The following is a 12,339-nucleotide window of genomic DNA, read 5'->3' on the forward strand; positions in this document are numbered from 1 at the left end:
TTGTTAAATTACAGTTTTTTTATATCTTTATGTTTGAAGCCTGAAATGTGGCAAAAGGTCGCAAAGTTCAAGGGGGCCGAATACTTTCGCAAGGCACTGTATTTTAGGGATGCACCGATTACTTTTTTTTTACTTTTTTTTTTTTAACACCGATTACCAATACATATCGCGTAGGTAGGGTGGTGTTAAGAAGTTGGGTGAGTGGGGGGGAGTAGAGGAGTAAGTGACGGCAGGGTGGTTGAGGTTGGGGTGAAATGGGGATTGTTGGGTGGGAGAGTTGGGATGGAAAAGGCTGTGATCGCTGGGGGATGAGGATGGGGATGGAAGGGTCATTGGGAGACATGGGGACAAAGATGACAGCTGGTGGTGGAAAAGAGGGGGCAACACAGGGTGACCACAGCACAGAGTGTTAGGAAGGCACAGTACAGGGCGTTGGGTACAGACCAGTCTTATACAATGACACAGTACTGTAAACTATACAGACCAGTCTGTACCCTGGTCTGTATATAATGTGTGGTGTCAGTGTATAAGTCCAGTCTGTACCCTGCTGATACTGTACATACTACATTAACCTGTTTGCAGGACTTGCTCCAGTTGGTCCCCCGCAGTTCTCTGTTCTGCTTCCAGGGACACTTCCACAGCTGCCTCACATAGAAACACATGTACTGATGCTGTCAAGCCCCTTGCCCTTGGCGACCCTCCCACTCTGTCAATGGATTACAGCCAGCTCTCTGTGCAGGAAGGGAGGAGTTATGACTTCACCCACCCTCCTTGTTTACACAGGCAGGAGGGGATCGGACCTGTATAATGAAAGGAGACAGCCGGGAGCAGGAGTGTCAATGTGGCCGGACTGTTCCCACTGTGTTGCTACATGTTTGTTTTGCCCAATCGCCATGCACAGTCAGTGTTGAGCATGATGGGAGCCGGTTCCTCTGCCTGTGTAAGTGGCTGATCCTGATCGTGATGTGTACTGCTCCTAACCCCACTGCTGGAGGGGAGGAGGCGCCCCGACACCAGCTGATGTCGCTTCCGGTATCGGAGCATTTTCGCGAGTGTCCATATGCGCGAAAATGCCTAGTATCGGCACTGATTTCCGTGCATTACCAATATATATATATCTGGATACAATAAGTGTAGTGCTGAAATGATGAATCGTATGTTGCCAAATAATAAAAAAAAAAAAAATTGAAAAAAGTATTAAACAGAAATGAAAAAACTAAGTGTACAATACATCACTAAAAGTTCATAAATGAAGGAACCCGTGAAGAAAAACTGGGTACGATATATTCCTGTGATTCTTCAATTATAATAAGTGAGTGCGATCCAACGGAGGCTTACTGACTAGCCTATGACCGCCCTTTTCAGGGGGGGTCAGAACAGGCTCAGCAGAAATGCAGATGATTCTCAATAGCACATTTTATGCACCTCCCAGAAACAATCATTCACAGTTGCCACTGCAGCAGTTACCAGCTTTTCAAGCATGTCTTGTTTTTCAGTAGACAACTGTTAATCTGCTTCTTCCTGCCCTTCCTCCTCCTCCTCGGGAATGCTGCAGACTGACGCCCCATGGCGGGGATCTGGGGAGAGAGCGATGTACCGGCTACAGGAGGAGGAGGGGGCACCTGAGCCCCACAAAGGTTTCCTGCTGTGTCCCTGATCTGTGCAAGAAGAAACAGCAGAATTTTCAGACCGTGTGTGATGATTTTTTTTTTTTTTTTTTTTTTTTCCATTCAGAAATTACATGCTTTTAACATTCAATTTTAAAATGAAAGTGACATTTTTGAATGTACAAAGAATATTTCTGCATGCTTTTTTTGGTTAAATTATGCTCTTATGGTACAACAAGTGTGTGTGTGTGTGTGTAAAATATATATATTTGTATTTTGACTGAGAGCCAGACATGAAGCTGTGTGGAGGGGGGAGATCCTTGGACAGCTCTTTGGTCTTGGCCATGGTGGAGAGATTGCAATCGGATTGCTTCTGTGGACAGGTGTCTTTTATACAGGTAACACGCTGAGATTAGGAGCACTCCCTCTTAAGAGTGCTCCTAATTTCAGCTTGTTGCCTGTATAGAAGACACCTGTGAGCCAGAAATCTTGCTGATGTGATAGGGAATCAAATACTTATACTGAAATGACAGGTGTTCTTTAAATGTAAGGACTTTTTGATGGTAGTTAGAATTTTTTATATTTGCAAACAAAATGAAGGTTTCCTATTTAGAATAATAAGCTGTCAGGTTGGTAAACCAGCGATATCAGAACTGATTCAATCATACAGTTTGAAGTGTACTTAGAAACAATGGGATAAAGGGAATATTCCTGAACTTTGTTTTTTTTTGGGGGGGGGGGGCAAATGTACAGCCTTATGCTCCATTTCGTACTGAATAAACTAAATTATTAATTTATCTTAAATAGAAAACAATCTTTTAGATATTGGAGGAAAAATAAATAAAAATTGTATTAAAATGAATTTGATACAAATCAAACCCCCCCCCCCCTCCTCTCTTTCTCTCTCTCTTTCTTTCTTTCTTTCTTCTTTCTTTCTCCTTTCTTTCTTTCTCTCTTTCTCTCTTTCTCTTTTCTCTTTTCTCTTTTCTCTTTTCTCTTTTCTCTTTTCTCTTTTTTCTCTTTTCTCTTTTCTCTTTTCTCTTTTCTCTTTTCTCTTTAAATGAAATTTTTATCATTTTGTTCCCACAAATAGAGCTTTCTTTTGGTGGTATTTGATCACCTCTGCGATTTTTGTCAGACGCGAGTGAGGAAGAGCCGATCAACGGCTCTTTCTGTTTACATCGTGATCAGCCGTGGTTGGACACGGCTAATCACGCCGGAGGCTCTTTACCGAGATCGGAGATGCAGGGTGTCAGACTGACACCCCGCATCACCGATCGCTGCGCGCCGGCATGAAATCCTGCAGGACGTCAATGGACGTCCAGTCGGTTTCACAACCACTTCAACCACTTCAATTGACTATGAACAGTGTGCTGAACTGTATTTTCGGATATGTACACAAATAATGCATTCTGTATGCAGAACAACTTATCGGCTGATCAACTAGTTGATTCTGAAAATAGTTGACAACTATTTTCATAATCTATTATAATCGATTATGCCAATATTTAGTTGTTTCAGCCCTAGTTGGGCTTTAGGCTAGGTCCACTCTGTAGCAATTCAATTTTCAATATGGTTAATTAGTGTTCGGACGTGGTTTGCATATTCTATGGGCCAAAATGTTGCTGGAATCACACCCAAGTAGAACGGGAACCTTTTCCAAAATCGCTGTCTTGAGTTGCATTGATGTGAACAGCACCACGGGAAAACAATGGGATTTCCATTGTCGTGCAGTTCTGTACGACTCAAGTCACATCTGAAATCGCGCTAGTGTGAACCAGTCCTCGGTAAAGGAAAATATACAGATTGTCAGGGTTTATGGCCAGTTGTAGTCTCAGTATGCCTTTTTCTGGGGTTGGTGTAGCCTGTTTTGACTAGTAAGTCTACAGCAGCTAATCAGTGAACTACCACGGTGCTGAACTACAAGCCAACAGCCACCAAGGCTGTGAATAAGTGATGCGGCAGAGGAGAACATGTTATGAAAGGTGAAATTTATTCTTTAACCACTTCAGCCCTGGAAGTATTTACCCCCTTAATGACCAGGCCATTTTTTTCTTTTTGCAATACGGCACTGCGTCACTTTAACTGACAATTGCGTAGTCTGAGATGTTGTACCCAAGAAAAATTGGTGTGTGGGTTGGGGGTTTTTTTTTCTTCCACAAATGGCTTTCTTTTGGTGGTATTTGATCACTTCTGCAGTTTTAGACAATTTTGAAGAAAAATATATTTTTTACTTTCTGCTTTAGTACATATCCTAAAAAAAGTAAAAATGTATTTGTCAGTTTAGGCCAATAAGTATATATTGATTTGGTTCGGGCAAAAGTTATAGGGTCTGAAAAATGGGGATAGATTTATGAAGTTTTATTAATCTTTTTACTGGTAATGGCGGCAAACTTTTTTTTTTTTTTTTTTTTTTTTTTTTTTTTCTCTGGACTGGGACATTACGGCAAGACAAATCTGACCCCAAGTGACACTTTTTGGGGACCAGTGACATTATTACAGTGAACAGTGCTAAAAAAAAAAATGCACTGATCAATGTATAAATGACACTGGCAGGGAAGGGGGTAACACTAGATAACAACAAAAACCTGGGGAATGCCCAGGGAAAAACCAAGCCTACTTACCGACCAGCTTGCAGAGAACCAATTAACCTGTCTACAGTATGCGTTAAAAACAGGGGTTCGGTCCGCACGCATTTGCAAGGGGGGTAACACTAGGCAGTGATCAAAGGGTTAACTATTCCCTGGGTGTAGTCTGTGTGGGGGCTGGGTTCACTGGGACAACACAGATCGCTGTTCCTGATCACTAGGAACAGCAGATCCGAATGTTGTCCCCTGTCAGAATGGGAATCAGCCTTGTTAACATAGGCAGATCCCCCTTCTGCCTCTTTGTACCACAGGTGGCGGTGGACTTCGAGTCCGCCGGCCCCGCATGCTACTGCGGCGCACCCACAGTATCTATTGGATGAAACAATGTACAGGTACACCGTTTCACTCAATAGAGCCACCCTGCCACAGTATATGTGCAGTGGACAGTCTTAAAGTGGTTAATAGGTTGGCCATACATTATACAATTTTTCTTAATCAATTTCCTTTTAGATATACCCTCAAATACAGGCACGGGCCTACCTGAAGCTGTAGAGGATGAAGAAAAAGTTTGCTTACTGTAATGATCTGTTCACTCTAAACTATATGTATGCTGGCATACTGATGCATTAAATTGTGACCGTTTACAGATACAGTGATGAACTTTTGGGAAGAGTTTTCGCTATGGCAGATGATATTCGCATCGAAGATGCTCCACATTTCACCACCAGGGATGAAATAATGAAACGGGTATGTTTCTGAATTTTTATGAGTCATGATTTACACTGAAATGTTTAGCGTGGGTGGATATATATATATATATATATATATATATATAATTACACAGTTCCTTTGCGAAAGTATTCGGCCCCCTTGAACTTTGCGACCTTTTGCCACATTTAAGGCTTCAAAAACCATAAAGATATAAAACTAATTTTTTTTGAAGAATCATCAAGTGGGCCACATTAATGAAGTGGAACGAAATGTATTGGATATTTCAAACTTTTTTAACAAATAAAAAACTGAAAAATTGGGCGTGCAAAATTATTCAGCCCCTTTTTATTTTCAGTGCAGCAAACTCTCTCCAGATGTTCAGTGAGGATCTCTGAATGATCCAATGTTGACCTAAATGACTAATGATGATAAATAGAATCCACCTGTGTGTAATCAAGTCTCTGTATAAATGCACCTGCACTGTGATAGTCTCAGAGGTCCGTTTAAAGCGCAGAGAGCATCATGAATTACAAGGAACCCACCAGCCAGGTCCGAGATACTGTTGTGGAGAAGTTTAAAGCCGGATTTGGATACAAAAAGATTTCTCAAGCTTTAAACATCCCAAGGAGCACTGTTCTAGCAAAATATATTGAAATGGAAGGAGTATCGGACCACTGCAAATCTACGAATACCTGGCCGTCCCTCTAAACTTTCAGCTCATACAAGTAGAAGACTGATCAGAGATGCAGCCAAGAGGCCCATGATCACTCTGAATGAACTGCAGAGATCTACAGCTGAGGTGGGAGACTCTGTCCATAGGACAACAATTAGTCGTATACTGCACAAATCTGGCCTTTATGGAAGAGTGGCAAGAAGAAAGCCATTTCTTAAATTTATCCATAAAAAGTGTCGTTTAAAGTTTGCCACAAGCCACCTGGGAGACACACCAAACATGTGGAAGAAGGTGCTCTGGTCAGATGAAACCAAAATCGAACTTTTTGGCAACAATGCAAAACATTATGTTTGGCATAAAAGCAACACAGCTCATCACCCTGAACACACCATCCCCACTGTCAAACATGGTGGTGGCAGCATCATGGTTTGGGCCTGCTTTTCTTCAGCAGGGACAGGGAAGATGGTTAAAATTGATGGAAAGATGGATGGAGCCAAATACAGGACCATTCTGGAAGAAAACCTGATGGGAGTCTGCAAAAGACCTGAGACTAGGACGGAGATTTGTCTTCCAACAAGACAATGATCCAAAACATAAAGGGAAATCTACAATGGAATGGTTCACAAATAAACATATCCAGGTGTTAGAATGGCCAAGTCAAAGTCCAGACCTGAATCCAATCGAGAGTCTGTGGAAAGAACTGAAAACTGCTGTTCACAAACGCTCTCCATCCAACCTCACTGAGCTCCAGCTGTTTTGCAAGGAGGAATAGGCAAAAATGTCAGTCTCTCGATGTGCAAAACTGATGAAGACAAACCCCAAGCGACTTACAGCTGTAATCGCAGCAAAAGGTGGCGCTACAAAGTATTAACTTAAGGGGGCTGAATAATTTTGCACGCCCAATTTTTCAGTTTTTTATTTGTTAAAGTTTGAAATATCCAATAAATTTCGTTCCACTTCAAAAAAAAGTTAGTTTTATATCTTTGTTTGAAGCCTGAAATGTGGCAAAAGGTCGCAAAGTTCAAGGGGACCGAATACTTTCGCGAGGCACTGTATATATACTGTATTTGCTGGCATATAAGACTACCTTTTACACTTAAAAAAAAATGTCCAAAAAGCAGGGGTCGTCTTATACACCGGGTCAGCTGCTCGGATGCCTGCTGGATGTGCGGTAATACTGTATGTAGCTTTGGCTACATACAGTATATACCACTTAGCCAATCCCGGTGAGCGATGTATTCAAATGAATACAGAGCCTGCTTGGATTTGAGTAACAACCTCTGCCAATCCGAGCAGGCTACATACAGTAGCCTACTCGGATTGGCTTTGAGAGTCAGAGAGGCGTGGGCTGATGTTGCAGCCTCTGCCAATCCAAGCAGGCTTTGTATTCATTAATCTAATACATTGCTTGCCGTGATTGGCTCCAGCAAGAAGGGAGACGAATATGGCTCCAGAAGGAAGAAATATGAAGCCTCGGTGAGTACAGGCAAAAAATCTTAAAACAAATGTAAAATTAGGGGGTCGTCTTATACACCCGTGTACACATATTCGCCAGCACACCAAGGATCATTTAAAAAACGTCCAAAACACCCGGTCGCCTTATCCACCGGCAAATACTGTGTGTGTGTGTGTGTGTGTATTTTGTTTTCTTCCTCCCACTGCAAATATCTGCCTCTTTTAGCTAGGCTTTTTCTGTAGACTAGTGCATACTGCTCTTTAGTAGCTGAAACAAAGTTTAAGCCAAGCTAAACTAAAAAAGAAATAAATGCAACAGGCACTTTATTGCAGAAGAGATAGGCTTTGTCCCTTCTGTAATAAAACTGTAATAAAACAAATGTATCTGCCTTACCTACCAGTCATCTTTTAGAAGCTCAGCTCAGTGTACATTCTCTACACACCTCTGTGCCGGAATGAATGAACTCTGCATGTGTGGGCATAATTTCATCTTCTGCCAATCAAGATGGCAAAAGTTTCCAAACCTAGAGGATGGTGAGTTCAATTCTTTAACTGCTTCCTGCCCGGGCCATTGTAAAATGATATTCTATACAATTGTGTTGCTAGCTGTAATTGGTCACAGTGATCACATGGTGAAATTCACTGCTATAAGCAATCGTAGTATATAAAAATCCTGATCAACTCCCCGGGGGTTACTATGGTCACAGTATGAAAGAAATTGATAAAAAAAATAATTATGTTGTCACCAGTCGGTGTTCCTGTCATCAGTTATGTTTACGCTGTACTGCACTGCTGACAGTATGTTTAAAAAAAAAATAAAAATTGCCATGCCTCTTACTAAATACCTCAGACTGTTTACTTTCCAAAAATCATTTTGGAAGCTATTTGTACTGTCCTGGTGTGTTCGGGTCGCAAGAAATTAGTACATCATGATTGAGGCTGGGTTTACGCCGCAGCATGGAGCAGCTCACAGCAGGTGTGCATCCATATTCACCATTTCAGCTAAATAATATATTTATTTCTCTTCCGTTCATAGACGGACACAGCCTTCTTTGACATTAGGGTTCTGCTTCTTCCTACCAGGAGAGTTTAGGCAGAATTTAACAGCACTTAAAGTGTTAAAACCTTTCCTTCGTGCCGCTCCTCCCAGGGGGCGTGGCTCCCTCAGGCATAACCCACACCCTGCTCTAGGAGCCTCAGTCTTTTTCTGACTAACGACAGGAGAGGAGTCGGGCACTTCTGGAGTCCCTGTACTGTGGAGTTTTTTTTTCTTGCGATTTTTCTCGCTTTTATTATTTTGTTCCTGCATTTTTGAATCCTGTGATTCTTCTATCAACAGCCGACTGGGTGACAGGCTGGGTCTTGACTCTTGTAGTCCCCCCATGTTCGGCCATCGAGCGTGTGCCGGCCCTTAGCGCACCATTGCTCAAGGTGCGGCAGGGGGATCTTCGGTTCTAGGGCACACATATGACCGGTCTCTATGGCTTTGTCACAGTGTGTCTGGCCGACAGCCATGCCGTTTACGGACGTTGGTTCTGCCGGTTTTCCCTGGGGAGGTCGACTGAGGGTCCTCCCTGCTTTCCTCTCTCCCCTTCCTCTCCCTCCTTCCCCTGACATGGTAGTGGCTGTGAAGGGGGGCCTCCTTGGTTTTCTTTATTACCACCGGGGCCCGTGTGTTGTTGGGGGACTGTGTTGTTACTCTGGGGGGTGCTGCTGTGTTCTATGAGGTGATTTTTACCTCAGACGGCGGCCATCTTGGAAATCTCTTGGTCTCGTGACATTTTTAGTGCTGTGATCCACAGGGCCGACAGGTCAGGATCCTGTCCGATGACGCCGTGGCGTAGGTTGATCCATCAGGGAGGCACACAGAGTTCTGTTGCAGGGACGGGGGTCGCGCACATCCTTTCGGTGGGCCGAAGGGTCCGTTCCGGCTCTATCAGCCGGGTACATTCCGGGAGTTCGGAATTAGCTGGCCGACCTCCTAAGTCGCACTACACCAAGGGGAGTGGTCTCTCCACCCGCAGGTGTTTCGGGGTCTGTGCCGAAAGTGGGGCACTCCGGACGTGGACCTTCTAGCATCCCGTCTCTATCGGTAGGTGCCACGGTTTGTGGCCAGGTTTAAGGACCCGTGGGCAGACGCGTCAGGCGCGTTGGTGGCTCCTTTGGGGTCACTATCGCCTAATTCACACCTTCCCTCCTCAGAAGCTTCTTCCTCGCCTGCTGCGCAGAGTGGAAGCTGTAGGGATTCTATCAATCCTGATTGCCCCAGATTGGCCGCGTCGCTCCTGGTACGCGGACCTGGTGCGTCTGGTGGCAGACGCCCCCTAGCGTCTTCCCCTGGGAGTTGATCTTCTGTTACAGGGTCCGATCTTCCACCCTGTCTCACAGCCACCGGCTTTAGCGACGTGGCTGTTGAGAGCCAGGGGCTGAAGGACCGAGGCCTATTGGGCTTGGTGGTCTCTACCGTGCTGCGTGCACGGAAGTCTACCTCACATAGGATTTCTCATCATACATGGAAGGCCTACATCTCTGTGTGTGAGGAGATGAAATGGCACCCTCGTACATACGTGGTGTACAGGGTTCTGCTGTCTTTACAGCAGGGAGTGGTTCGGGCTCTCGCCTTAAGTACGGTTAGGAGCCAGATTTCTGCTCTGGCTGTTCTTACTTGCAGCGACCCTTGGCATCGCACTCCTGGGTGCGTACGTTGGGTCAGGGGGTCTGGCAGGTGGCCCCTCCGGTGCGCCCTCCATTACCCCCATGGGACTTGAATTTAGTCCTTTGGGTGCTTCGGGATGCTACCTTTTGAGGACATTCGGAAGGTTTTTTTGTCACAAAAGGTGATTTTATTTCTGGTAGCGATTACCTCGATCAGACGTGTGTCTGTCTGAACTGGCGGCCTTGTCTTGCAAGGCTCCCTACTTGGTCATCCGTGAGGATGAGTTGGTGCTGCGGCCGCAGCCGTTTTTTCTCCCTAAGGTCGTTTCAGCTTTTCACATTGTGGTAGACATTTGTTCTTCCATCCTTATGTCCTCGGCCGAAATGCCAGGAGGAGGCCACTTTGCATCCTCTGGATGTGGTTCGGGCCCTACGGGTGTACTTGTATGTTACGGTTCCGTTCCGGAAGTCGGACTAACTGTTCGTGTCGGTGACTGGCCCTACAAGAGGGCCTGGCGGTCTCGTCGGCCACCGTTCCTAGGTGGTTCCGACAGATTGTGCTTCAGGCCTATGCCCTAAAGGGGCGTGCGCATTCGACCAGGGCGATCGGGGCTTCTTGGGCTTTCCGGCATCATGCCTCTGTGTTGCAGCGGTGTTGGGATGCATCCTGGTCGTCGATCCACGCTTTTTTCAAAGTTTTATGAGGTGGATGTGTGTGCATCCTTTTGATGCCTCCTTCAGCCGCAGGTGTTACGGGCGGCAGTTTGTTTGGAGTTTCTCCGTTGAGCAACTCCGGTTTTTGTTTGGGGTGTAACCTGGTTTGCTGTGTTTTCCCACCCCTCGAATTTTTTTGACCCTGCTTGGGGACGTCCCTAATTTCAAAGAAGGCTGTGTCCGTCTATGAACGGAAGAGAAAATAGGAATTTTGTACTCACCGTAAAATCCATTTCTCTGAATTCATAGACGGACACAGCACCCACCCTTCCTTGGTTTGTACTGCTTGTTACGAACTGAGGCTCCTAGAGCAGGGTGTGGGTTATGCCTGGGGGAGCCACTCCCCCTGGGAGGAGCGGCACGAAGGAAAGGTTTTAACACTTTAAGTGCTGTTAAATTCTGCCTAAACTCTCCTGGTAGGAAGAAGCATAACCCTAATGTCAAAGAAGGCTGTGTTCGTCTATGAACTCAGAGAAATGGATTTTACAGTGAGTACAAAAATCCTATTTTTTTTTTCAAATTTTTGTAAATATTTTATTAGATCTTTTCCTGGGGCAACACTGAAGTAATGACACTTTTGCTAAAATGTAAAGTAGTGAGTGTACAACTTGTATAACGGTGTAAATTTGCTGTCTGTGACGAGATCCTTGCTCGCCCAGGTCCTGCTCTCCCGACACTCCTCTGCTACCAGTGAGTCAGCTTGCAGATTGCAGCGTCTGATGGTCCAGTCATCCAAGGTTCCGGGGTCCAAACTACAGCTATGTGCCATTCAGACCCATTAAGAACGAACACCAGGCAGGCTGTATGTAAGTTCAAGCAGGACTCTTTATTTTCAAATACACAGCACACTTTTATACAGAATTTGGAACATCCCACTCCCAACAACCGCTTTCCTATTGGTCAATTGTAAAGTATCCAGTCTTCACTCAAGTCCTCCTTGACCATGCAAATGAGGACTTGAAATAGTCAACAGGGATTGGTCCAATAGCTTGGATAGAAAGACTTGTGTAGTGAGACAGAAGCCCCAGGGGGTAATCAATGTACACAATAACCCGGTCTACTTAATTACTACCTCTGAGAGGTTACATTGCTTTAGACAATAGAATGCTAATTCAATGCTCCTGACAGGAGGCTTCTGACCTTTAGAACAGTACAAAGGCACTTAGCATAAACACTTACATCTTCAGACGGGCTGTCTCCGACAGAAGACACCCACACCTGATAATCACAAAGGCTTTAAACAGGCTTATCACATAATGGAAATGTCTCAATATAGCTCAGTAACCACTCCATTACTCCAAGGTCCATGACACTGTCCCCTCAAAATAACACCCAGCCATTAATGTCTAAACCGCTGGTAACAAAAATGTCCAAATTGGACCCAAAGTGTCAATATTTTGTGTGGCCACCATTATTTTCCAGCACTACCTTGGGCATGGAGTTCACCAGAGCTTCACAGGTTGCCACTGGAGTCCTCTTCCACTTCTCCATGATGACATCACGGAACTGGTGGATGTTGGAGACCTAGTGCTCCTCAATCTTCTGTTTTGGGTATGCACCACAGATGCTCAATAGGGGTTTAGGTCTGAAGACACTGCCATCACCTTTTTAACCTCAGCTTCTTTAGAAAGGCAGTTGTCATCTTGGAGGTGTGTTTTGCGGTCCTTATTTTGGAATACTGTCCTGCAGCCCAGTCTCCGAAGGGAGGGGGATCATGCTCTGCTTCAGTATGTTGCAGTACATGTTGGCATTCATGGTTCCCTCAATGAACTGTAGCTCCCAGTGCCGGCAGCAGTCACGCAGCCCCAGACCATGACAATCCCACCACCATGCTTGACTGTAGGCAAGTCACACTTGTCTTTGTACTCCTCACCTGGTTGCCGCCACTCACGCTTATCTCCATCTGAACCAAATAAGCTTATCTTGGTCTCATCAG

At 44.9% G+C, this 12,339-nt stretch overlaps 1 protein-coding gene across 1 annotated transcript in view; it reads left to right on the forward strand.

Moving 5' to 3' along the window:
* Positions 1-12,339, forward strand: part of CDKN2AIPNL (CDKN2A interacting protein N-terminal like) — a 50,777-nt gene that overhangs the window by 22,456 nt on the left and 15,982 nt on the right. The window contains exon 2 of the mRNA XM_040344777.1: positions 4,843-4,942. Within this exon, the coding sequence (XP_040200711.1) occupies positions 4,843-4,942 (100 nt within the window). The remainder of the gene's footprint in view (positions 1-4,842; positions 4,943-12,339) is intronic.

The sequence above is a fragment of the Rana temporaria genome, chromosome 3, assembly GCF_905171775.1.
Source record: "Rana temporaria chromosome 3, aRanTem1.1, whole genome shotgun sequence".
NCBI lineage: Eukaryota > Metazoa > Chordata > Amphibia > Anura > Ranidae > Rana > Rana temporaria.